The sequence below is a fragment of the Crinia signifera genome, chromosome 2 (genome assembly GCF_055691185.1).
Source record: "Crinia signifera chromosome 2, ASM5569118v1, whole genome shotgun sequence".
In the NCBI taxonomy this organism is placed as follows: domain Eukaryota; kingdom Metazoa; phylum Chordata; class Amphibia; order Anura; family Myobatrachidae; genus Crinia; species Crinia signifera.
In genome coordinates, this window is record NC_139218.1 from 294,130,861 (window position 1) to 294,156,412 (window position 25,552).

Sequence of the window (25,552 nt, forward strand, 5' to 3'; positions counted from 1 at the left end):
CACGTCCAAATTCCGCATGAATTGTTAATACTACGAACAGGGGGTGGAGAGGGGAGTGAAGGGCTGTTTGGGCTCATTACCATATGCATACGCCCCGCGTTTCATGGGCGTTCCCATGAAAACGCTGGGCGTACGTATGGTAATGCGGCCGTGACGCACGTGTAGGGGGCGGACATATGACATAGCCGGATGTCAGCTGCCCGCCCAGATCCCTGCTTTTGGACGGAGATATGTCCGTGTGGTCTGAGGTTGCTGGAGCTGGCGGATCACTCGGTCCTGCATTCGATGGTCTGCGACCATCGAATGATGGGGGAGGTTCCCTGAGATGGAGGAGGCGTATTCCGTGAAAAATACACGTGCGGTCCGTTCGGCCAGCTTATTACCGCGTACAGACGGAGTTGGCAATCCGTATGGAAGGCGGGGTTTCGCACGCACGGTCCTGGCCGCATAATCGGATCCGGCCGCACCGATCAGAATAAGGGCCATGGTTTTGCCCATTTAGAGAACAAATGTGTACTGCGATCAGATCTGAATAAAGGCCCATGTGCACTGCAGGTGGGGTAGATGTTACTTGTGCAGAGATAATTAGATTTGGGTGGGGTTTTACTTCAAAGTGAGATCTATATTGCAGTGTAAAATAATGCAGCCAGTATTTACCCTGCACAGAAACAAAATAACTCACCCAAAATCTAATTCTCTCCATCTAAGAAGGATGTTGTCAGAAAGAGTGAACTAGAATAAGGCCCTCTGTCTCTACCTCATTTTGACTAGAATTTTTAGCCATAATCGCAGGAGCATGTTTCTGAGAGCAGTGACCATTCTGGCTGCAGGAGCACGCTCCTGGCAATTTATCTCCCACAACACAAAAAACACACTGGCAATATGGTAACTCAGCGACCATTTACCCAGCAATAATGGCTTAGATCACTTAAATTTGTCTCCAACAGCCAGCGATGTAATGTCACAACCGGGGGCACTTTTTATACAAGGTCCAGACAGACTGCAAAGGTTCTGGTGTGCTGCATGTTCTTGCCCATATGAATAGGTGCATTTTCACGTGAAGGTTTCAGGCTAGAAGAATGTCTTGTACAAGGGAGAACATTTGAACCATTGCACAAGCCCAAATAAATAATACTGTCACTATTTCTTATAAGTCATCAAGTTTATAAGATCTATCATTTGTGGGCAAATGTACTAAGCCTCTGTCAGTGATAAAGTGGAGAGAGACATAATACCAGCCAACCAGCTCCTAAATGCCATGTTACAGGCTGCATTTAAAATGACAGGAGCTGATTGGTTTACAGTTTGTCTCTCTCCACTTTATCATTCTCCAACGCTTAGTACAGTGGTTCCCAAACTGTGAGCCTTGGCACCCTTGGATGCCGGGTTGGTGGTCCTGGACCAATTCAAATTATTTATGGCCAATGTAATAGGAAAAAACCCGGTGCTTGTGGCTGACAATCATGAATGATGTAGACAAACAGCAGTAAATCCTGCTCCTCACCACATAATTAAACCTAAAGATGATAAATAAACATAATTTTTTTCCTGATTTCTTAATAAAAAACTTTTGCCATAGGGGTGCCGTGAAAAAAATTCTGATACTCTAGAGCAGTGGGTCTCAACCTCGGTCCTCAGGGACCCACATCAGTGCACGTTTTCCAGTTCTCCACACAGAATCACAGGTGAAATAATTAGCTCCACGTGAGATTTTTTTTAAATGTGTCAGTGAGTAATTAGTGCACCTGTGTATCTGTAAGGTGAGCTTGAAAACATGCACCATTGGGGGTCCCTGAGGACTGAGGTTGAGAACCACTGCTCTAGCGCAAAGGTTCTCAAACTCGGTCCTCAGAACCTCACACAGTGCATGTTCTGCAGGTCTCCTCACAGACTCACAAGAGAAATAATTAGCTCCACCTGTGGATCTTTTAAAATGTGTTAATGAGTAATGAATGCACCTGTTGGGTGACCTGGAAAACATGAACTGTGTGGGGTCCTGAGCCCGAATTTTGAGAACCCCTGCTCCAGAGCACCATGATTTAACAGAACTTGGTAAACACTGTCTAAGTACATCTGCCCCGTGGTGTAGAAAGTTATTTCTCAGCATCATATTAATAATTCTCACAATTCTGGAGAGCATCCTCCTTGCCCTTGTGTGCTGAAGATGTCATAACAGAAAGTAAAATCATTTTTTGCAGGGACACTGATCTGTTTCAAACTTGCTGGCTATGGTGAGAGGGAGCTGTGAAGACAGAGATTGTTGCAGGAGCAGATAGGGACTGTGGGTGGGGTGTTCATTTTGTGGGCTAAAAACTCACAGCTCAAATGTAAGTACAAACTGTCACAGCTCAAAGTGAAAGTACATTGCAGAAGCCATCATTTTGATGAGCTTTTAACTAGTAGCATAATAAATAATGAAGAGATGATGATAAGAATAACATTTTATAGGACTCTAAAATAATGTTAGTATGCAGGCTGGAAGTACTGCAGGGTTGCCGACTTTTATATACTCCTCTCTGGAAGAAGCCCGGAGAGGAGACTTTCCGCAGCCATTCGGGGGTGGGCCTGGGGCGTGACGTCATTAAGCTCCATCCCCATGATGTAAAATAGCCGAATTCACGACTAAAATAGCCGAATTCACGGATCTCTGTGGAGGGGGCGGGGCTAAAATGATGCAATGCCGCTTTAGCTCTGCCCCCTCCTCTGAGACCTGCGGATTGCAGCATTTAAATGCCAAGGTAGGGATAAGATGGCCGCGATCGGGGGGCGCAATGGGGAACCCCTGAATCCGGGAGGGTTGCCCACCTTTCCGGCCATTCCAGGAGGGTAGGCAACCCTGAAGTACTGTGGTAGCAGAGGTAACATTAGTGGTGGGTCTTCCCCCAGCTAGCACATGGCTTTTAGCGTGACATGGTCGAATAACCTGGGATACCCATTTACACCAACTATCAGACTCTGATTCCCAGGAATCTGGACCTGGGTTATTTTTCACAGACACTTTTACACCAAGACTCAAACCGGGTGGTCCAGCAATAGCCTGGGTTAAAGGAGTATAAGATGGCAATGTGAACCAAGTTATGAAAACTTATCCACTATATTATCTCTACCTGCGGTGGCACTGCTACTGGGTAGAAATTAAGGAGATCCCTTACCCCAGGATGTAAAATGGCATCTAGAGTAATTACTAGCCTTTAGACCAGGCATGTCCAAACTATGGCCCTCCAGATGTTGTGAAACTACACATCCCAGCATGCCTTGCAATAGTTTTAGCATTCCCTAATAGCAAAACTGTGCAAGGCATGATGGGACTCGTAGATTCACAACAGCTGGAGGGCCATAGTTTGGACATGCCTGCTTTAGACAATACCAGAGTCACCCACACAATTTTGTGTTTTACATGAAAACTGACTTTTATTTATCAAATGGGTTGCAAAATAAATATATCAGATAGTCAAGACATTGGCAAGGTTAGAAATAATGATTTTTATTTGCAATAATAATTTTGACCTTCAAATTTAGCTTTTGTCAAAGAATGCTCCTTTTGCAGCAATTACAGCATTGCAAACCTTTGGCATCCTATCTGTTAATTTGTTAAGGCAATCTGAAGAAATGTCACCCCACGCTTCCTAAGAGGAGCTGTTTGGCAGGGGACCATAGCGTCTGACGTTTACATCATATCCAAGCACCAACTGAAACCCAGAAAACCTGTGACCTGTGTCCCTGGAAGTCCTGGGTCTGGTGTGTAGGGTGACATCCCAGGAATTACCTGGATCACACATATATGAATGAGAACAAATACAGAAAATATGGGTGTGGATCGTATTGTCTGCCCGACTTAGGTCGACAGTCATTAGGTCGACACCATTGGGTCGACAGGCAGCAAGGTCGACATGGGTGAAGGTCGACAGGTGTCTAGGTCGACATGGGTGAAGGTCGACAGGTGTCTAGGTCGACATGGGAAAAGGTCGACATGGGTTAGGTCGGCAGGTCGCGAGATCGACGGTTTTTTTCACAGTTCTTTTACCCGAATGTCGACACAGTTGACATGGACACAGTTAATATTACATGCCATAAACACTTTATTCACATGAAATAAAACAGCATTAATACATTAATTGGTGTCTCTCTCTTTCCTCCCAAAGCTGCAGAGGAGATCAACAGCATGAGACAGAACTTACTGTGGAGGGACTTTCCTATATTTTGCTTATACAGGTCGAGTATCCCGTATCCGAATATCCGTTATCCGAATTATTCCGAAATACGGACATTCCAGAAAGTGAAAAAAAAAAAAAATTTCGCTAAAAACTCACTGGGGACATTTGTAACAGCACTACTGAGGACATGATATGTAACTGGCACTATATATGTACAAGAAAATGATTGCTTGGCATTCAAATTCAGTGCTGAGATAGTACACACATTTTGTTTCACGTTTTGAAACCTTGTTTTTTGAACAATTAAAATATATTTGTGTGTATTTTATGTGGTAATAAAATATATTTGTGTGTATATTATGTGTTTATACAGCATAAATGCAAGATACTTCAAAATACATCATTGAAATATTAAAATATTCCGAAATACGGAATAATCCGTTATCCAAAATTCTCCTGGTCCCGAGCATTTTGGATAAGGGATACTCAACCTGTACCATATATACTGTATATTTGTATAATTTTTCTATTTAAAATAGTGGAAGAATTTCTAGAATCATAGAATAGAACATCACCAGTGGCAAAGTTAAACTACTGATATTGCACCTTACATTCTGTTTGTGCTTGGTCAGCCATTTAAAAATTCTAGGCTGCTTTACAAATTCAATTCAGTAGATCACACAGCATTCATTAGGAAGAACATATTTTCCAGTTGATTTAAATGTAGAACAAGCCCCTCTGCCCTAGCTTGCATTAAATCTTGTTATGGCCATAATTACATTACTGAGAATTAATATGGCCGCTTACAGTTCAGAGTCCTCGGCTATGAGGACAAAAGCCTTTATTGCAATCCACCACCGTCCATTAAAAATCAACATAATACAGGTTGAGTATCCCGTATCCAAAATGCTCGGGACCAGGAGAATTTTGGATAACGGATTATTCCGTATTTTGGAATATTTTAATATTTCATTGATGTATTTTGAAGTATCTTGCATTTATGCTGTATAAACACATCAACCACATAAAATGCACACAAATATATTTTATTTGTTCAAAAAACAAGGTTTCAAAACATGAAACAAAATTTGTGTACTATCTCAGATATTGAATGTGAATGCCAAGCAATCATTGTCTTGTACATATATAGTGCCAGTTACAGATCATTCTGGAATGTATGTTTTTCGGAATAATTCGGATAACGGATATTCGGATACGGCACAGGTCTTCAACCTGGGGCCCTCCAGATGTTGTGGAACTACATTTCCCATCATGCCCTGACAGTTTTGGCATGCTCTTATAGGAAAAAATGTGGCAATGCATGTTGGAACATGTAGTTTCACAACATCTGGAGGGCCATAGGTTGAAGACCCATGAGTTACGGGATACTCAACCTGTATAAACATTCTCTGTTAACTTAATTGATAAGGTGGCTTACCTATTGTAGTTCACACTATATAATATGTCTCTGTCAACACTCTTCAGTCAATAACAATGAAAAAACATGAGTTTGTAGGTAAAATAACATTTTATTTAGTTGTTGTCATTATTGACATTTAATGTATAATAAAATAGATAGAAGAGGAACCACAAATACATTAGAAAAAAGAAGCATATGAAACAGTACAAATGTATTATGAAAGATGATCTGAACTGCAAATAAGTAAAAGTACCTCTATAAGTTTTGCAAAGTATACGTCATATATACAGTACATTAAGCACACTTTTTGCTGGTACTATAATTGGGTACTGAGAAAGCCAGTGGCATGGAATATCAGGATCGTATATGTATAGGATTTGCTAATACATTGTGGAATATATTCAATACGTAGTAAGTAATGTACAATAGTAGTAGTAAAAACGATAAACATAAAATGTGAAATTAAGGCTAAATAAAGTAATAAGTCCCCTAAATTATTTTGCTCAGTCCAGAAAAAGGTTTTGCATATATATTATAGATGTTAAATACATAACAAGTTATAATAATCGATTACTACTGTGATGGGAGGGACACCAGATGGTCTGGAGTAGAGTACCAGACCAGTCAAAGGGAGCCTCTCAAAAAGGAAATGGAATCCGTTCTATATTTTGTGACGACCTCGAAAAAGCCTATAGCAGACTTTAGAAAACCCCAGAGAGACAGTAGGAACCATTTTAGCTCCTGTAGTTTGGTTTCGATAGAAAACCAGTAAGGGTCTCTGGGGGTGGATGGGAGAGGAGGGTGGGCCCCATCCACAAAGGCCAGTCCAGGTCTTCTGTGTTCTGCAGCCAGGATGGCTGAGTAATTGTGCACCTGTGTCTAGAAAGGGCTGAAGATTTCACAGGTGCAGCACCTCTGTAATGCTGACTAGCAGCCAGAAGCTAGGGCCTGGGGTCAGGGGTCTGGAAGCCTGTCTATGCCTGAAGGAACTATGGGGTCAGAGGTTCCTGGCAGGACGCATTCCCACTGAGCAGAATGCTGAAAGTGATGATGACTATAACCCAGGACACTGTGTGGGCTTTTCACTGCTTGTATCGTTGTGCGTAGACTGTATGCTTTATCACAGATGGGTGTTAACCAGCCAGGGAGTTTGTTGTTACTCCTAGTTGTGGTGCGAACGACTTGGTCTTTGTGTAGAAAAGAACCTGTGAGTTAGTAAAACGGTTTTGTTTTTATGTTATACCTTGGTGTCAGTATTATTTTATGACAGTCTCAATAATACTGTTACACTACTAATCACCATTATGGAAAAAAAACCTCCAAATATCAGTTATTAAGTGCTAAAACATAAGAGCTCTGCCCAAAGACCCACAGGAGTCGATGTTTATAACTTATTTGCATTTCATTATTTTGCTTAGCGATACTGTAAGCTTCCTTTTTTATTTCAGCTGTATTTGTTTAGCACATTGTCATGTATGCAAACCATTCTAATTACATCAATGTTCTTTGTTGCACTGAAAAGTTCACTCTATTGTGTCGTTATATGTATTATAAGATACGAGTATGTTCTGAATGTAGCACAATTTAGCAGTACTATACCGTACTATAAGTCCAACAAATTATGATGTAATGTATTCCCAATATGTTTTAATTAAGAATCAAAAGTTATATATTAATAAACAATACACTTTATATATTTTATCCCATCGGTACGATTTTAAGAGCGTGTATTTAAATGATCCATTTCTCTGAAATAGAAAAAAAAAACACATGATTATTTGCACCAATTATCAGCATATACATACATAAAATGTATTTAGCAGCAATATATGAGGTTCTATCATCCAAAACATAAAACTGCTAAGTATAAAATTGACATACGCATTACTAGGGTTGACGTATTTGAGGATGTAATATGCCCTCAGATGATAACCTGTCTAAAGCATGGCGGAAAGATACTGATAATTAGTCAAAGATATTATTCAAATTAATTTTGATGTATGTGTAATTAATGTAAACTAAAATTAAGGGGTCCACAAAAAATAATACTAATGAGCCTTCATTATTTAAATAATTTATTATTGCTGAAATAAATATTTTAATTTAAGGAGACCATGATATTTAAATGTTAACTGGGGCCATATTGATTAACTAATGCAGACTCATCAATACAGTATTTGTAATATTTGTATATTGTAATTAGTTAATTGAAAAAATATTGTTAAAAATGATTACCCTAAATAAATTAATAAATGTAAACAAAATTTTTATCATTTTTGGGGATCCTATAATTATCAATTACTCATATAAATGTTTTTATTATGTTCTGCCTAGACAGATACAGTAGCTCAAAATGCATGTAGTTTGTGTAATCTCTCCAGCTCGAGCCAATAGGTGTGAATCATAAAATGAGAGGTGCGAGTTGTCATCTTCTCTGCAAACTCCCATACTGCAATTCAGTTGTAATTTCTTACTGAACCAGTCAGAGTAAACTCACATTTCCCCATTCTGACATCAGGGAAAATATGTGTTGGGACACTGTACAGCACCTCTTGAACATACTCCACCACCACCACCCAATAGGGTTTCCTTCACCAGTGACCATCTTGTTTTATAAAATAATGTATCTTCATTATTCATATACACTGAATGATATACACCTAGTCATGTCAAAGGCAAAATAAGGCTGTATATACAGATAAAAAAGGGGGTCAATAATGACCCGTGGGAGCGTGCGTTGTTATCATTTGTGCACAATGAACAATATGCATGATAATATTGTCAACAATATTGTTATCCTGCATATCATCTGCCTTAGTCACATAGGGGGTTATTTTGGTTCACTCTTTCTGACAAATTCCTTCTTAGATGGACAAAACCACGTGCACTGCAGGGGGGCAGATGTAAAATGTGCAGAGAGAATTAGATTTGGGTGAGTTATATTGTTTCTTTGCAGGGAAAATACTGACTGCTTTATTTTTACACTGCAATATAGATTTCACTTTGAAGTAAAACCCCACCCAAATCTAATTCTCTCTGCACATGTTACATCTGCCCCACCTGCAGTGCACATGGTTTTGTCCAGCTAAGAAGGAATTTGGCAGAAAGAGTGAACCAAAATAACCCCCATAGTGTGTACGGTGCTTAACTTTTAGGAGTCAATTTAATCACCTGTGAGTCATTGCGGCCAAATGCCCCACCAATGGCACCTCCAGATTTGCAATAGTTCAGGGGCGATCTATCATCATCATCATCATCATCACATGCCTTCACTATTCTAATCACTATCATTTACTAGAAGTTAATTATTCTGAATATACAAGTGTGAAAAACTTACCTCTTACAGAGAAATAGCAAGGCTCGCAGTGGATGGTTTGCTTATAGATCCACATACTGTCTCCAGCTTTCATATTTCCCAAAGGATTAGAACACGCTTCACACTAAAGAAATGAGAAACAGGAAATTAAGCTCATGTTACATGTTATGGAGTCACACAATCAAAGACCTACTAATATTGTACATTAGATCCAAACAGGAGCATGTATAAATACTGTATCTGGGCAAGTACCACTCAAATCCTTATAGACTGCCTACACCAAGCATGAGGTACTAGGAGCTTTTCCCCCAGCTCTTCCTCCCGGCAACATTCTAAGAGGCAGCAGGTGGCACGTCAGTACTGCTTCGCCCTGATATATTCCATACAAGTAGTATTGTTAATAGATACTAGTCCTAACAGGGAGAGTCTGTATAAGGCAGACTCATATGCAGTGGCGTAACTATAGCCACGCAGCCCCTGCGTCCAACGATTCTGTCTTGCGGGACCCGGCTCTCCTGGCTCCTGCTGCTTATTAAAAAAAGTGACATTCGGAAAATGGCTGCCCCCATACTGCAGACAGTTTTTAAGGATGCTAGAGGAGGCGGTCTGCAGTATGTGGGCAGCCATTTTCCTCCTCTATATGTATTCTAATCTCTCATAGTCCAATGAAATACTTCCTTCTTTTTGGTTTTGGAACTCTTTGTGCAATGGCGTCAGATGAAAGTTGTGATACCTGCATTGATGTTACCTTCTTTTGGGCAAGATCTTCCTGCACAACCACGAATAACAGTAGGAGTACCACCTACAAGGATGCTGGGTCCGCACTATGGATCTTATTCTGGTTGATTTGCGACTGCGCATGTGCATATACTTTTATGCTCATGTGCAGCCACTTGTGACGAGGGGGCCCGGCGAACTGCATGTTCGCCATCCCGTTCGCACTTAGCAGTGCGGGCGTAGGGCAGCGGTGAAGGGAAGCGCCCGTGGGAACATCCAGTGTTTCATAGGTGTTCCCATGCTAATGCGCCGGTGATGCAGGTGATGTCAGCGGATGTCAGTACTGCTTCACCCTGATATATTCCATACAAGTAGTATTGTTAATAGATACTAATGTCCTAATAGGGAGAGTCTGTATAATCCAGACTCATATGCAGTGGCGTAACTATAGCCACGCAGCCCCTGCAGTGGCGGGGAGGCGCTGCGAAATTGTGGTCACTGGGGGGGCTGCGGGGCTATTGTTAGCCGCTGCCGTCTGCACCTGCCGCCTGCGATTCTGTCTTGCGGGACCCGGCTCTCCCGGCTCCTGCTGCTTATTAAAAAAAGTGACATTCGGAAAATGGCTGCCCCCATACTGCAGACAGTTTTTAAGGATGCTAGAGGAGGCGGTCTGCAGTATGTGGGCAGCCATTTTCCTCCTCTATATGTATTTGTTTACATCCTCCTCTATATGTTTTCTAATCTCTCATAGTCCAATGAAATACTTCCTTCTTTTTGGTTTTGGAACTCTTTGTGCAATGGCGTCAGATGAAAGTTGTGATACCTGCATTGATGTTACCTTCTTTTGGGCAAGATCTTCCTGCACAACCACGAATAACAGTAGGAGTACCACCTACAAGGATGCTGGGTCCGCACTATGGATCTTATTCTGGTTGATTTGCGACTGCGCATGTGCATATACTTTTATGCTCATGTGCAGCCACTTGTGACGAGGGGGCCCGGCGAACTGCATGTTCGCCATCCCGTTCGCACTTAGCAGTGCGGGCGTAGGGCAGCGGTGAAGGGAAGCGCCCGTGGGAACATCCAGTGTTTCATAGGTGTTCCCATGCTAATGCGCCGGTGATGCAGGTGATGTCAGCGGATGTCAGTACTGCTTCACCCTGATATATTCCATACAAGTAGTATTGTTAATAGATACTAATGTCCTAATAGGGAGAGTCTGTATAATCCAGACTCATATGCAGTGGCGTAACTATAGCCACGCAGCCCCTGCAGTGGCGGGGAGGCGCTGCGAAATTGTGGTCACTGGGGGGGCTGCGGGGCTATTGTTAGCCGCTGCCGTCTGCACCTGCCGCCTGCGATTCTGTCTTGCGGGACCCGGCTCTCCCGGCTCCTGCTGCTTATAAAAAAAGTGACATTTGGAAAATGGCTGCCCCCATACTGCAGACAGCTTTTGAGGATGCTAGAGGAGGAGTCTGAGAATGGATGTTTATGCAAAACATCCATTTGCATGCGTACGGGGGAACGCAGCATGCGAGGGAGGGCGGCAGTGTTTGGTGGACGCAGATCTTCAAAATTTGCAGCTTTGCGTGTTAACCAGAATAAGGTCCCATGTTTGTGTGGGTAGGATTTGGATTTCCCCTCTTAATCTAGCAGCTATGTTGCTTCTAACTTAATTGTAATAATATGATGTCTGGGGCAGATAACTGAGCAACCTGACAAAAGTCGAGTGTCATTTATATAAATATTTTTGGGAAAGTCTGGATGTGAAAGGCTACCACTGCTAGTTGCTAGAGCAATGCAGCCGTATTCAAGACCCAATCACAGGAATCCTGCAGGAGGAAACATCTGTACATCACTCTTTATACAGTATATACTACTAAAAATCATGTCTGTCTGAGTTTGCATTCTTGTGCAAGTTTAGCCTGTTTTTAAAACTCAGAGATTTACTAAAGGCAAACAGGTGTGAAATCGCAATCTGAAAAGAAATGGATGGCCTCTGCTACAGCCCAGCCAGCACACAATTAGAAGTGCCAAAAATCAATGAACCAACTCGACAAGTAGTTTCTATAGAAGAGAATACAACTCACAGATCTACTAGAATCGTGGCTCAAAATATGGAGAAGGCTCAGACCCCAGGGATGTGGGCGTGAGGCTCATTGTGGAAAATTAGATTGTGCAGCTTCACAAGCTGGTCTATTGGTTTTGGACCAATAAGACCAAACAGGATTGCGTAAACCATCAAAAAAAACCAATTCAGTGATAGTATATCTATCAATATACTGTATTTGATCTGTAATATTAAGCAAATTTACCAGTATGGAAATAAGATATAAGGCAGTGAGCATGGGGGACATACATGGCAGAACTATGTTTGGTGTATTTATTGTCTAACTAATTTGTGGAAAGGTCAAAACCGAGGATGAGCTAAGTTACTCTTTCCATATAATGTATGTGACTTTTGAATTTTATATTATTAATAATAATATTTTATTATACAAAAAGCAATTAACACAAATAAAGCCACATTCACTATTATGCATGTCAACACATAGAGCAGGCCTGGCCAACCTGTGGCTCTCCAGATGTTGTCAAACTACAAATACCATCTTGCCTTGCCACAGTTTTGCTATAAGGGAGTGTTAAAACTGTGGCAAGGCATGCTGGGATTTGTAGTTTCGCAACATCTGGAGAGCCACAGGTTGTCCTGTCCTGACATAGAGACTTTAGAGGGTACAGATGTTTGAAGACATTTCATTATTTTGAGATAATGTTGCCAGGCACTAATGTAGCTGGCAGTGGCATATTTAATGTATTCCCCAGTACGCCCCCAATTTCCACCCCCCTCTTATCCAGTGCTACTGAGCACTCACCTTCTATGGCTTGCTCTAAGTATTAATTCCTTCTGGCTCTGTTTTCAGCATGCACTGTGCATACAGGTCAAAATTACCAAAGACCCATTACCAGTGCAACAGAAGTGATGTCACATGATGTTGATAAGGGGACTTGGGAGGATACACTGTGCATGCAGAACACAGGAAAGTGTGGCAGGCTCACACAACACTCAGTCACTCCCACAGTGCTGAGCAGGCATGGTGTCAATGCCATGACCTGACGCCATGGCCAATCAGCAGTGTGGGGGATACTCCAAACACTGTGTCCTGGACTCTACAAGTCATTATGAGAGAGGATTCACCCCCTCTTACCATAGTGCCCGGAGTGGACCTCTGCACCCCCAACCTTAGTACGCCACTGATTCAATAAACTCTTATAGAAAGTATAGAAAAAATTCAGCTAGATAAATAACTAATTTTCTTAACGACGCTTGTGTTTTAGACAGCTTGGAGGAATATTATTTAGATGTGTTGTGGTGATCGTTATAGCATCAGACATGATACAGTACATTCCATTAATGTGTGCATCTGAATTCTAAATATTAGTAACATATCTATAGTGCACTGATGATTTTGGGAAGGAATAATAAAAAAAAAAACTCATTATATACTGATACAGTACTCTGACTCTCATTAGCAAATACGAACAGTACGGATTCATGATTCCAGTGCATCGGTAAATGAAAGTGTAACTAGAATAGAACCTTGAATGGAACACGTGATCCATGTTACTTGGCGTGTGAATACTGCACTTACCTTGAAGCATGTGGCATGACAACAAATGTTCATGTCTTTCAGGATCATTTTGGCATCAATGCCTAGTGGTTTGCGGCAGTAAGTACACGTATCTTTATCATTGCCAAATCTATCCAATGGAGAAAACACATACAGGATTTTATTAAGTATTAAAATTAACCATTCTGACATAAGGAATGTGGGCCATTAAGTATGCAATACGGTATTACAGATGTAGAAATAGCCTTCTTTAGTCAGAAATCATCATTATAGGTTAGAAAACAACTCATTACATGAGTCATTTAAAACTTAAGTTTAAAAGCAGAGAAATAATCTGTAGCAACCATAGAGACAACAGCTTCTTTAGTCTACCAATAAGCACATTGCTGATTGCTTGTCATGGGGTCCTACACCCTTATTATTAAAGTGAGGGGTGGCGGTACGCGTCCTCCGACCTTTTCATACCCCCACTATCCACGTCGGTGTGGAGTTGACTTTAGACAGTGTGGCGAGTGCAGCGAGCCACCGAGCCCGAAGCGTGGTGAGCACAGCAAGCCCCGCCAGGGGCCGCGTATTACTTTACATGTATTCCGGCATACAATGGCATACAATGCGATGGTATACGATTTTAAATTGTATGACATCAGGTGCCATCGCGTAACATCGCATCGCATACCATTGTAAGGCTTATGGCGATGGGCGCCGTGCTAGGAAACAAGTACCGAATTTTATTTTATTTTATCCTGTTCCCTTTATTTTGCTATTTGGGCTAATTGTATGCATCCCTTAGCACTAAGGAACCATTGTAGTCTTCTCCAACACACCAGTCTGTACAGTACTTACCGATCAGATGTGGAATAAACAGTTTTAATGGAATTTGATGGAATGTTCTGCCCGTATGTGTCAGAATAACTTGTCCTACTAAAAGAGAAAAACATGATTTTGTTATAAACATTTGTGGCTCATCACTGCGAAAGTAATTGGCATGAATCATGGGAGGGATATATTAACAGTTTAAAATACATCAAGACATCATATTGATACTAATTGCATATGTATTAACATATGTGATTAGTTTTGCAAAGGACATCCCTTCCAAAATGTATTCATTTAAATTGACTAAGATCAAATGGGTACGAATGCACCCTTTCATACCCATTCAATCATATTTGCGGCCCAGGACCCGCACATCGGCAAATTTACAAAGTGCCGAATTTAGCTGAGTTGTTATTTTTACAAACAGTAAGCTCTGCCAAATTCGGTAGTACAAATGAATAGACCATCATAGAATTCAGCCGCCTATGGCCATAGAGTTCTATCAGATCGTCTAATTTACAATCCTTTGTACTGTATGAGTAAATTCTGCTGCGAATTCAGCTCAAAATATGATCAGGAAATACAAATCATTTTCCATGCGTATTTGATGAAGCATGCATGGGTCAGTCTGATCCGCGTATGCTGTGTAAATTGTTAAAAAAATATGAGGGGCAGAAGACATAGGAGTCCCTGGTAAAATTTCCCCCCTAATAATCTACTCTTTCATTAATCATGTAACTGCAATTATGAATCAACAGTATGTACTAGCATATAGAGTAGTTGTAGCTAAAGTAATAATTACATTACCTGACAGAGGGAAGAGAGTTGTAACTGAAATATATAAAACAGGCTTAACGTTAGTTCTCATTTTTACAAATGGAATTAATATTAGAGGTTTTGTAGGGAAGGAGCTGGTAAGAGGGGAGGGGGCAGCAGGAAGTAGATGGGGATGGCCAGAGGTGACTGGGTGTAGCAGTAATATTTATGTGCATGTTTATAAATATATATTGATATTTCTGTTATTATTATTATAATATTATTATTTGAATTACCGTGTCTCTTGAGTGAGGGTTACATTTGAACCCGAGTTTGTTCCATCGGTGGTGTCCTGGTAAGTTTTGTTTGAGCGACGAGTTGGAGTATCAGTGATATTATCTTTGTAGGTTGATGAAGAGGTGGAACGCCCTCCAGGTGTCTCCTGGGAATTACCACTAATGTTGTAGTTTGTTGAAGTGGTGGAACGCCCGCTTGGTGCATCCTGAGAGTTACTACTAACATTGTAAGTTGTTGTGGTCGTAGAGCGTCTGCTAGCTGCATCCTGGGAGTTATCAGTAACATTGGAAGTTGTAGTAGTGGAACGCCCGCTTGGTGCATCCTGGGAGTTACCACTTACATTGTAGGTTGTTGTTGTTGTACTAGAACGCCCGCTTGGTGCATCTTGTGAGTTACCACTAACGTTGTAGGTAGTAGTTGTAGAAGAATGACCGCTTGGTGTATCCTGGGAGTTACCACTAACGTTGTAGGTAGTAGTTGTAGAAGAACGACCGCTTGGTGCATCTTGGGAGTTACCACTAACATTGTAGGTAGTAGTTGTAGACGAACGCCCGCTTGGTGCATCCTGGGAGTTACCACTAACATTGTAGCCTGTTGTAGTAGAACGCCCGCTTGGTGCATCCTGGGAGTTACCACTAACATCGTAGGTTTTTGTTGTTGTAGTGGAACGTCTGGTAGGTGCATCCTGGGAGTTATCAGAAACATTGTATGTTGTGGTGTTTGACCGCCTGCTTGGTGCATCCTGGGAGTCATTTGTTCCTTTATAGGTTGTTGTGTTGGTGGAGCGCCTACTTGGTGCATCCTGGGAGTTATCAGTGACTTTGTAGCTAGTTGATGTGGTAGAGCTATTACTTGTTACATTGCGGGTACTACTTGCAGGCTTAGTTGCCCTAATAAGATTTAAAAAAAAAGAAAAAAGTTGTAATGTCATCCCATAATACAACAAAGATCCCAGATTTAATTAGGGTTATCATCTAGCATTTATAATGTGATGCAAATTCTGGGCGGGGGCAGATGTCCTGCACCCACCCCAAGCAGTCAGGGGAATGCCTGCATTCGATGAGGCCTGCCCAATGTTTCTATGGGCGCACCCACTGTTTCTGCGGGCACGCTCATGACATACCGGATACCGGGGGTCCACCCTGGAACACCCCCTGCCCCTCAATCAGGCTGCGAGCTCCTCGGCCAAGGACAATTAGCCGAAGGCGCACGCAGCAAGCCCTGCACATGCGCATTGCAGACTATGTGCATTTGCAGTTTAGGCACCATCGACAGAGGGGCCAAATTCAGACCTGTGCAAATGTTGTTGGGTCGACACACCACTGAAGGTCGACATAGCTTAGGTCGACACCTGAAATAGGTCAATATGCCTGAGGTCGACCTGGATGGAAGGTCAACACAAGCATTGGTCAAAAAGGTCGACATGGGTTTTTAACTTCTTTTTTGGAGCCGACATGTGCCGACAGGTGGTATTTCATTCACTAAGGCATGAAGGGAGAATAGAATAGTATGCCAAGCATGGCAAGGCACCATTCCTAAAGCCTGGTAAACGCAGTGAGCCAAGCGAGGGGACACAGTGAACCGATACGGTGTCCGTGTTAACATTCAGGATAAAAAAAGTGAAAAACCCATGTCAACCTTTTGACTGTTGACCCATTGTCAACCTAATGCTTGTGTCAACCTTCTATCCATGTCTAGTGGTCGACCCATTGCATGTCGACCTTTGGTTGGTCAACCCAATGACCCATGCTCCTTTTAAGCATCATTTTTAAAGTACACAGCTGAAGGTTCAGTTCCTGAATTCCTAAGGCCAAATTTTTGAGATTTTTCAGTTCTGCATTGTCTCTGCATTAGAGATCATACTTTGGAATGGTTCTGGAACAAATCCATGCAGCAAGCATTAATTAATAACGTGAACCACTATTAATTATGTATTCCATTTCCATATTTATTTAAATTAAATTGTAATCAAGGATATTAAATTAGAAGAGGAGAATCCAATAATGTTTTCTTATTTTCCCATACAGTGAGCTTCGGGACCAGATATTCAGCAGGTTTTGTAACAATGACGGCATTGCTCTCCCATGCCTAATCTCAGTTGTACGGAATGACAAAGCACATTTATTGGATTTGAATGACAGTAATTGTGCACTATAACAGATAACCACATTCAGAATATAAATGTAGCATGAACTGCTAACACAACTAAAATTAGTCACACAAATTCATACTTCAATTGTTTTCCGATGCATGTTAATTATTTCCATTTAAAGAAGACTCAGCTGTTATTTGTATACAGCAGTAAGACTGTCCACAGTTACAATGTATTAAAGATTCCTAAAATATAGAAACAAAGAATCTGTGAGGGCTGTAATCTGAAGTGATTGAATATGTCCCACATTGTAATATCATGTATTCCTCTCCAGCTTCCATTATTTTTACTGGAAAAAAAGCAAAAAAAAAAATCTAGCAAAGTATAAATAAAAGCAACATAAAATAATTTCTATGTTCCTATATCCGGAACAATCCCCCTGAGATTGGAGGAGATTTGGCACCCTCCCCGCAACCTCTTTTAGCACCTCTTTCCCCCTTGTTTTTTTACCTGGGACAAGATGCATCAAAGGAAAAACTGCTGCCAAACCTCCAAAAATGCAGATTTTGAAGGTGTGGTCACAGCTCCCATATGCACCAAGCCCAAAATTCGGTACAATCTGCTGCTTGTGTGCAGTGGGCAATGCGATTTAAAAATAAGCATTGCCCATAGAAGCCTACTGGCGTCTATCACCGTTTTCTGCTTTGAGTATTCCAGCCGGATCCCTCCCAGCATCCCTGCGGCACACACATTACTCAGTGCATAGGTCCAAAACCTGGAAGTCATATCATTGCAAAGGACAGCTTTTACCGCAAGAGCCGTCCTTTACAAAACTCTTCATGCATACAGTATTCCTAAACACCAGAAGGAATGCAGAGATTCTTGCAGTGCTTGCTGCATCTCCCCCCTTATGTGAAGTGGGGAATGTGGCACCTTCTGCTCCTCCAAGCCAAGATCTGTGATGCTGGACTGAGAGATGAAAATACAGCACCATATTGCCAGCCCATTAGCAAAATAGAGGAGCAGCAGCTGCCAACATCACAGGTTCAGTGGTTTAAGTATCTCCTAAATCCGTGTGCATTAGTATAGTGTAATCAGACATCTTTTTTATGTTCCACATATCATTGGAAATTTTTGTAAAGGATAATAGGCTCACTGGGCCATCTTGACAGCATTGTAGGCACAGCTAAATGTGGTCCCTACTCACCCATTCAAGGGAAATATATAAAAATATATCATTACCCCCTCCTGGGTTGCCGCACCCTCTCTTCACATACTTCCATACAGTGAATTGCAGTCAGCACTCTGATTGGTGGATAGCTCCAACATGCTATCATTCATTCATTGACTGGCTGCAGCCTGGGTGGTGGGTAGTGAATGCTGCATGGTGATTGGGTGCAACTCACAAGCAGAGTGACTGGACAACATCTTAATCTGCCTCTCAAGAACACCTACAAATCCCATGGGGGAGTTGACACTGGGAAGCTTCCCAGTATGCCTATACATTAAGATATCCCTATTGGCTCGTAGATATAGCCCCCAACTGCACTAAAATACAGCTTCTGATGAAAGGAGAGAGAAAACAAGAGAGTATATCAGGATGAAAAACCAAATCAAATCTAAAAGCTTGAATGTAATATCACTGGTAAATGTTCAACTTTTTAAATTAAAACCTTTATTTGTATATTTCAGAATTTAAAGAGGTTTCATTCAAATGGTTCTTAGAAATAGCATTTACAGTAGGAAGAAATTAAATTCTTACCATTTGTTTCCATCATCTGCTATGGCAATAAGATCATCCAGATTTTGACTTCTTCAATATGCAAAAATAAATAAATAATCGAAGCATGATTATACATAATATTAAAATAAAGTATTAAAAATACAGAATACAGCCAATAAATTGTTATGACGTAAAAATACCTAAACTGTGTTATTAAGACACATATTTAGCAATGGAAATAGAATTAACTTTCTGCGCTTCTTAATTAACTAAACACAGGTTGACTTGGAAGAATTCAAACTGCACACGCTTAAAGAAAACATATTTTTTATATAAATCCACAAACATAGAATACATACATGACCGGTCAAAATAATAAAAACATATATCAATAATAACACAAAAATATAAATGTTTAAAACAGTTAGTAGCTTTGGCCAGTGTCAGCTGGATCTCTTTGAATATATATTAATAGCTTTCTCCAATAACGTGTTGTATAGCACGTGAGAATTGATATTTGTATCAAAGTAATTGTTATAAGAAAGTCCACAGTTTATAGCACAGTTTAAAAGTTGGATGTAGCAAGGATGTTACCTATAACAGGTGCAGGAGGAAGCAGCTTGATGTAACGACGGGAGTCTATCTCTGTGCTGTGCGAAAGTCAGCGGTTTCCATAGGCAAGGTTGTGTGTGATGATGCAGCAGTCAAATCTGTCAGTCAAAACTCTCGGTAGCCAAAGCTACTAATTGTTTTATACATTTTCCATTTTTGTTATTAATATTTTTTTTTGACCGGTTTTATGTTTGTGGATTTCTATAAAAAATATTTTTTCTTTCAGCATGTGCTGTTTGAATTCTTTCATGTCAACCTGTTTTTAGTTAATTACTAAGTGCTGAAAGTTAATTCCATTTCCATTGGTTATCATCATTCTCTTCGAGAAATTATGTTTTGATGTGTCTTCCACAGGCATATCACTTTATCTGCTGCTGAATTTAGTTATTAATACAATAGTCCCAGAATTATATTCCAAATGAATTATATGCACCTAATCAGATTGTATTAGGTCTTGAAATATATTTTGCAATCAATCTACGATACACTCTTCTAATAAGTAACCGGTAGTCATCAATGTAGCTGTAGTGACTTAGAGGTCCAGTCTGCTCTGTACCCAAATCATATAGTTTTATATCAAGTTACTGTAACCGTCCAATAAGCAATTGGGTCTAGCTTATTGCCTGGCCTGAAAAGTTGGACTCGTCTCCGCTTATTTAGCTGGCAGACTCCATCTTTCTCAGGAAGGCTAAAAAATGGTGTATCATATGGATAACCGGTGGTCAGGATGACAGCAATCAGAATACCGATGCTGGCATATTGAGTTAGGAAATCCCGACAGGGGTAAGGTAAGTATAATTGTGTACAGCCTTTGTGTAATGTTCTGTAGGGGAAAGATTCAGATCAGAGATTAGGATTGTCAGATAAAGGGACAATGTGGAAAAGATTTTAAAAAAAGCCCCTGTCAATGTGCAGTTGTGTTAGATTAAAAACTGTCAATAGGAATGGAGCACTTGAAGCATTGTTAATCATCAAATAAGTGAAATATAATATGAAGTCAATGAGATATATTGTAATATCTTATTGGACTTCTATGTAGGATAAATTTGCCTAATGGAGAGGCATTTCATTTTTAGTGAGTGGTGTAAGTACTTAATTATTTGCTTGGTGCAGTGGATGGTACAATGTACTGGGTGCACTCTAATATGTAACAATGCAATACAGTGGGACAAAAAAATATTGTGGGGCACTTTAATCTGACATAATAAGAACTAGAGTACTGTAATGTGGCATGAAAGGAACTGAGTGAAATGTGTAAGATAATGTTATGATTCTGGGTGTGAACCCAGCAGCTGTGACCCAGCCCCATTGGATGGCCCCATTGGATGGCCCTAGCGAGTCTTAAACTATCTCTGTTGGCCACTTCTATGGGACATAACATTCATTAGGACACTACTATGGGACATAACATTCAACAGGAAACTACAGTACTATAGGGCATACAATGAACTACCACTGTGGAGAGAGGTGTCTCACTAGAAGCATTGTGAGGGGGCCATTCAGGATGTAGCTATGAGGCTCATAGAATTTGCCTTAATTTAATCTTTCGATTAAAGTGTATATTGAGCATCTTAATATTTTGCAAAGCTCAATTAAAGTAATTTACTATCCCCATTAGACGTGCAAATCAATTCATGTGCTTCTACCACAGGCATTACTATAAGATATGTTGTTTTAAATAAATGAATTTATGTTTAGGTGATAACAAATTAATAAACCATTTTATGTTAAACAGTTTAGAAAATTATATTTCTAAAAAGAGTGGCGCATTCGCCCAATTACGCTCCTATTACAAGGAACACTGAAGCAGATTTTGTAGGTCAGTACAAAATGCCAATGTTCTTGATGGAAAATATCTAATAACGCAAAGGAGTCTAAGGCATGAAAGTGTGCCATTTCAATGAACTCTCATTCCACAAGTGGCTTTTCTCATTCCCCAGTTGTCACATAATCCATACGTCATCACCTAACACTCTAATATATTAAACACACAATTCCTTCATGGTTATTTTATGCAAAACATTTGCTTCTTCACTTTAATGGTAGCTGGATGCTGGAGATCACAGAAAATAAAGTATTTGTAATATTGTGTAAATATTTTACAAATTGACACACTGATACCCACATTTTCTTTAAAAAAATCTAAGGATCCTGATATAAATTAGTTTATTGAAGTTTATTACTTATATTCTGAAGTGCAGTAACAGAATACAAATATAAGAGTTATATTTATGGAATTAGTATTTGATATATTTCTTTAAAATAAGTCAGTTTGTTATTGAGAGAAAACAACTGCTTACCCCTTATTTTCGCTAGTCGTAGTAGTTTTAATGTCTATGAGGTCATCAAGATTTTGACTTCTGAAAAAAAAATTATTACATTAAACATAATACAAATAATGGTAATAATTATAAAATACACAAGAATCACAGTTAACCAAGTGATTTGTTTTGTAAGTTTAAATTAAACGAAGAGCACTTACCTGTTTTTAATGTCAGTTTTTTTAATGTCAATCAGTTTGTTCAAATCTCCATCCCTTTAAATTAAATAAATATGTAAAATTGTATTTATTGAAGTCTATGCTCAGATTTATTGTATGGTAGTTATATCTGAACTATTGCCACCCTGGCATAACAGATTTATTGTGGCAATGCCCCGATTCCCCGACCCATTAAACGGGGAATCAGAATTATTAAACATGTTGTTTGGATTAGTCCTTCTGGTTGTTCATTTAAGTTTTTCGATATATGAAAAAAAATCATACCAATGTGTAGTATAGTATGGTAAAATGATGTAAATATATAATCTGAAGAGATTTATAAATTGTTTCTGTGGTATTAGAGTATTTTCCAGACATTCATTGTAGGGGACAGGAACTCTGAGTTTGCGTCTATCACTGCATCCCTCCACCCCAACAAAGCTTTTATGCATATTTCTCCTTGTATTTAAATATATTCTTAACAAAACAACAGCATCTGTATTTCAGAAAGAAACCTTTATGGGATTTTTACCAAACGCTAAAGAAACCCTGATGAGTTTTCTTCACCCTATATATATGTTTGTGTATACATATGTGTAAGTGAAGTATGAAACACTAGTGGATACCATTCAAAGAAACTGAGATAAGGTTACATTACCCTCTGTCTTTCATAGTGAGGTATGCCACCTTGCTACCAATGAGTGGGAATACTCTAATACCTCAGAAACAATTTATACATACCTTCGGATTATATATTTACATAATTTTATCACACTAAAATCATACCAGTGTATAGTATATATATATATATATATATATATATATATATATATATATATATATATATATATATATATATTCCATGTTAAAAAACTTTAGTGAACAAACAGTAGGACTCATCTGAACATCGAGGAGAAATATAATGTACCTCACATTTCACCAAGGATAAATAATGTTTAAAAAGACTGCTGATCAGTGGCCAATGCCGGTGGATCAGGGAATCTGGCCAAGTGATGTTTGGAGACCATAAGCCAAAATATCTTATTCAGAGCTAAGCTTCAAAAAGTGATAAAACATTTTTCAAACACAGCCTGTAGCATGGCAGTTAGGAGATGATTGGCTGGTACTTTATCACTTTTTTAAGCTTAGTACATCTGGCCCATATTGTCTAAAATAAAAATCACAGTATAGTACTTACAGCTAACAAAATGATTTGTTTTGCAATATTAAAATAAACATACTAGAATAATTACCTGGTTTTAATTTCAGCCTTTTTAATATCAATTAAGTTTCCCAGATCACCATCCCTTTAAATAAAACACATAAATATGTAAAGATTGTTAATCATTAATATTTAGACAGGTACAGTATTTAATTATTGAACATAACTATTTTATCTAGAATGGAATAGTCATACATGATACAAATGTGTATATACTGTATTACAGCTGCCCTTACATGTGTAAGGCAAGGTGGACAGTTGATCACAAAGCGAGACAAAAGATATTAAATAGGAGCAGCAGGAGATTGTCTAGAGCTAAGAAGGACATCACAATATCTTTTGGCAACTAATCAGCAGTTGCTCCTGCTTGTTTTTGGTTAGGGGGCTGCCTCTACCCATGCCAGAGAGGAGGTGTTGGCAACGAAACAGCTGAGTCCCAGCACCTGCGCAGTGAATCAGGACCTGCATTTATATACGAGAGGCTGCAGCTCTATAGACTGCACCTACTGCAGCCCATAAAAGCCGGCTTGACCTCATGAGCAGACAAGGAGTGGCTTCCAACAGGAAGCCTTGTCTTGCACTACCAGAAGGAGGAGACACCTCCCTGTGGGACTGCCTTTGCTGCAGTTGACTGGCAGGTCAAACTTCCAATAGGAAGTCAATGCCAGTTACAGTGTAGCCAGTGCAATCACAAACTGCACCTGGCTCACTGCAGTGGCCAATTTTCTGGCTATTACTGTATATAGTGTTTTGATTTTAAATTTGAGCCAAAAAACTATGTTTTTTTCCCCTAGAATTTTTATATTTCAGTTTCCATAATCAAATTTTTTTTTTCACGACACTGTGCTATGATACAGTAATATATATGTGTGCGTGTGTGTGTGTGTGTGTGTGTGTGTGTGTGTGTGTGTGTAGGGACTTATTTACTTGTGCATTGTTCATCTTTTACCTTTTAGGAACATTTGTTGCAGTGTTTGATATTTCTATAACATCATCCAATTGGTCTCTGAAAATAAAAATACAATATACATTAAGAAAAGCCTGTATAGTGTTCTCAACAAAAACAGTAGTAACCTAAAGATATAATAACACTGTAAGGGTTGTATCTGTACATAGCCATTTTATATTTTTGAGAAATGTAGTTCTAGGGGCTGTATGTAGATGAAATACACATTTTCAGAATTTTTGTCTCTCTGTATGTCTGTCTGAGTGTTCTTGCATCACACAAAAACTAATGGATGAATTTAGATGGCATTTATTATCTTGATGTGAGGGGAACGGAGCAATCAAGAATAAACCTGATGCTTGATACTTGTGGGCAGTGTGCAGGCTCCTCAAAATGATCTTCAAAAATGAAAATGGGGGAAATTTTTAATACGAATGAATACGAATGCATATGGCTGTTTTAGCCACATACAAATTCATGTTCCGGGGGGATAATTTACAAAGCAGTCAAATATGACTGCTTTGTAATCCCTGATGGCGTATTCATTCGTATGAATTCGTATTAGCGGCTGTGTATATGGCCGCTAATACGAATTCGTATAGGCAGTCTGTACGGATCAGTCAGATCAATGCAGGCTGCAGTGTGTAAAAAATAAATAAATACATTTTAGAAAAACGGCATGGGGTCAACTCGAAGAGCCGGGCTGGTTCTACAAAATCAGGGACAACACCAGGCTTCAGCCTGGGCAGGTAAGTTCTGGAGGGGGTACCCCTTCATTGGGGGGGTCCCCACTCCCCCAGGATCCCTGCCCAGGCTGACTGGTCGGTAGGGATGAATGCTTTCGCCGGGGGACTGTATAAAAAGTCTCCTCCCGGCTGTGGCATTACCCTGCTGGCTGGTTGGGCCTGGGGCTAATTCTTAAAATACGGGGACCCCTATTCATTTTGTTCCCCACATTTTGGGAACAAGACCCGGCCCTGTAGCCTGGGGCTGGTTTTAAAAAGTCAGCGGATCCCTATTTCAGTGGTTTCCTGACTTTTTTAAACCAGAGCCAGCTCTTTGAGCCTGGTGCTGGTTATGGCCGTGGGGGGACCCCACGCCATTTTTTAAATGTATTTATTTTTCTTTTTTGTTTTACACTGAAGCCTGCACAGATCTGACTGATTCATGAAGGCTAAAGCCAAATACGCCAGGAAATTGAAGTCTATTTGGCCGGCAATAATTGGCAGTTTGCCGATAATTAGCGGCAGTATTTTAATACGGCGAATTAGTAAATTAGGAATCACCATTCTTTTGAATGGTGATTCCTATTCGTATTTTCCAATGGTGTATACATTCTTATTTGTATTATTGCGTATATGCCTGAAAGGGGT

The 25,552-nt window shown here is 40.0% G+C and overlaps 1 protein-coding gene across 3 annotated transcripts in view; it reads right to left on the reverse strand.

Annotated features, from left to right (window-relative positions):
- Positions 1-5,748: 5,748 nt before the first annotated feature.
- SCEL (sciellin) overlaps positions 5,749-25,552 on the reverse strand; it is a 74,108-nt gene continuing 54,304 nt past the window's right edge. For 2 of the 3 annotated variants that reach the window (XM_083168820.1, XM_083168823.1), the window contains 11 exons: positions 24,183-24,239; positions 23,265-23,318; positions 22,015-22,068; positions 21,833-21,892; positions 18,960-19,010; positions 15,105-15,995; positions 14,860-14,883; positions 14,080-14,157; positions 13,258-13,366; positions 8,912-9,014; positions 5,749-7,322 (listed from right to left, as the gene is read on the reverse strand). In XM_083168820.1, the coding sequence (XP_083024946.1) occupies positions 7,306-7,322; positions 8,912-9,014; positions 13,258-13,366; positions 14,080-14,157; positions 14,860-14,883; positions 15,105-15,995; positions 18,960-19,010; positions 21,833-21,892; positions 22,015-22,068; positions 23,265-23,318; positions 24,183-24,239 (1,498 nt within the window). In that variant the 3' untranslated portion in view covers positions 5,749-7,305. The remainder of the gene's footprint in view (positions 7,323-8,911; positions 9,015-13,257; positions 13,367-14,079; positions 14,158-14,859; positions 14,884-15,104; positions 15,996-18,959; positions 19,011-21,832; positions 21,893-22,014; positions 22,069-23,264; positions 23,319-24,182; positions 24,240-25,552) is intronic. The other variant, XM_083168822.1, reaches the window with a different exon arrangement.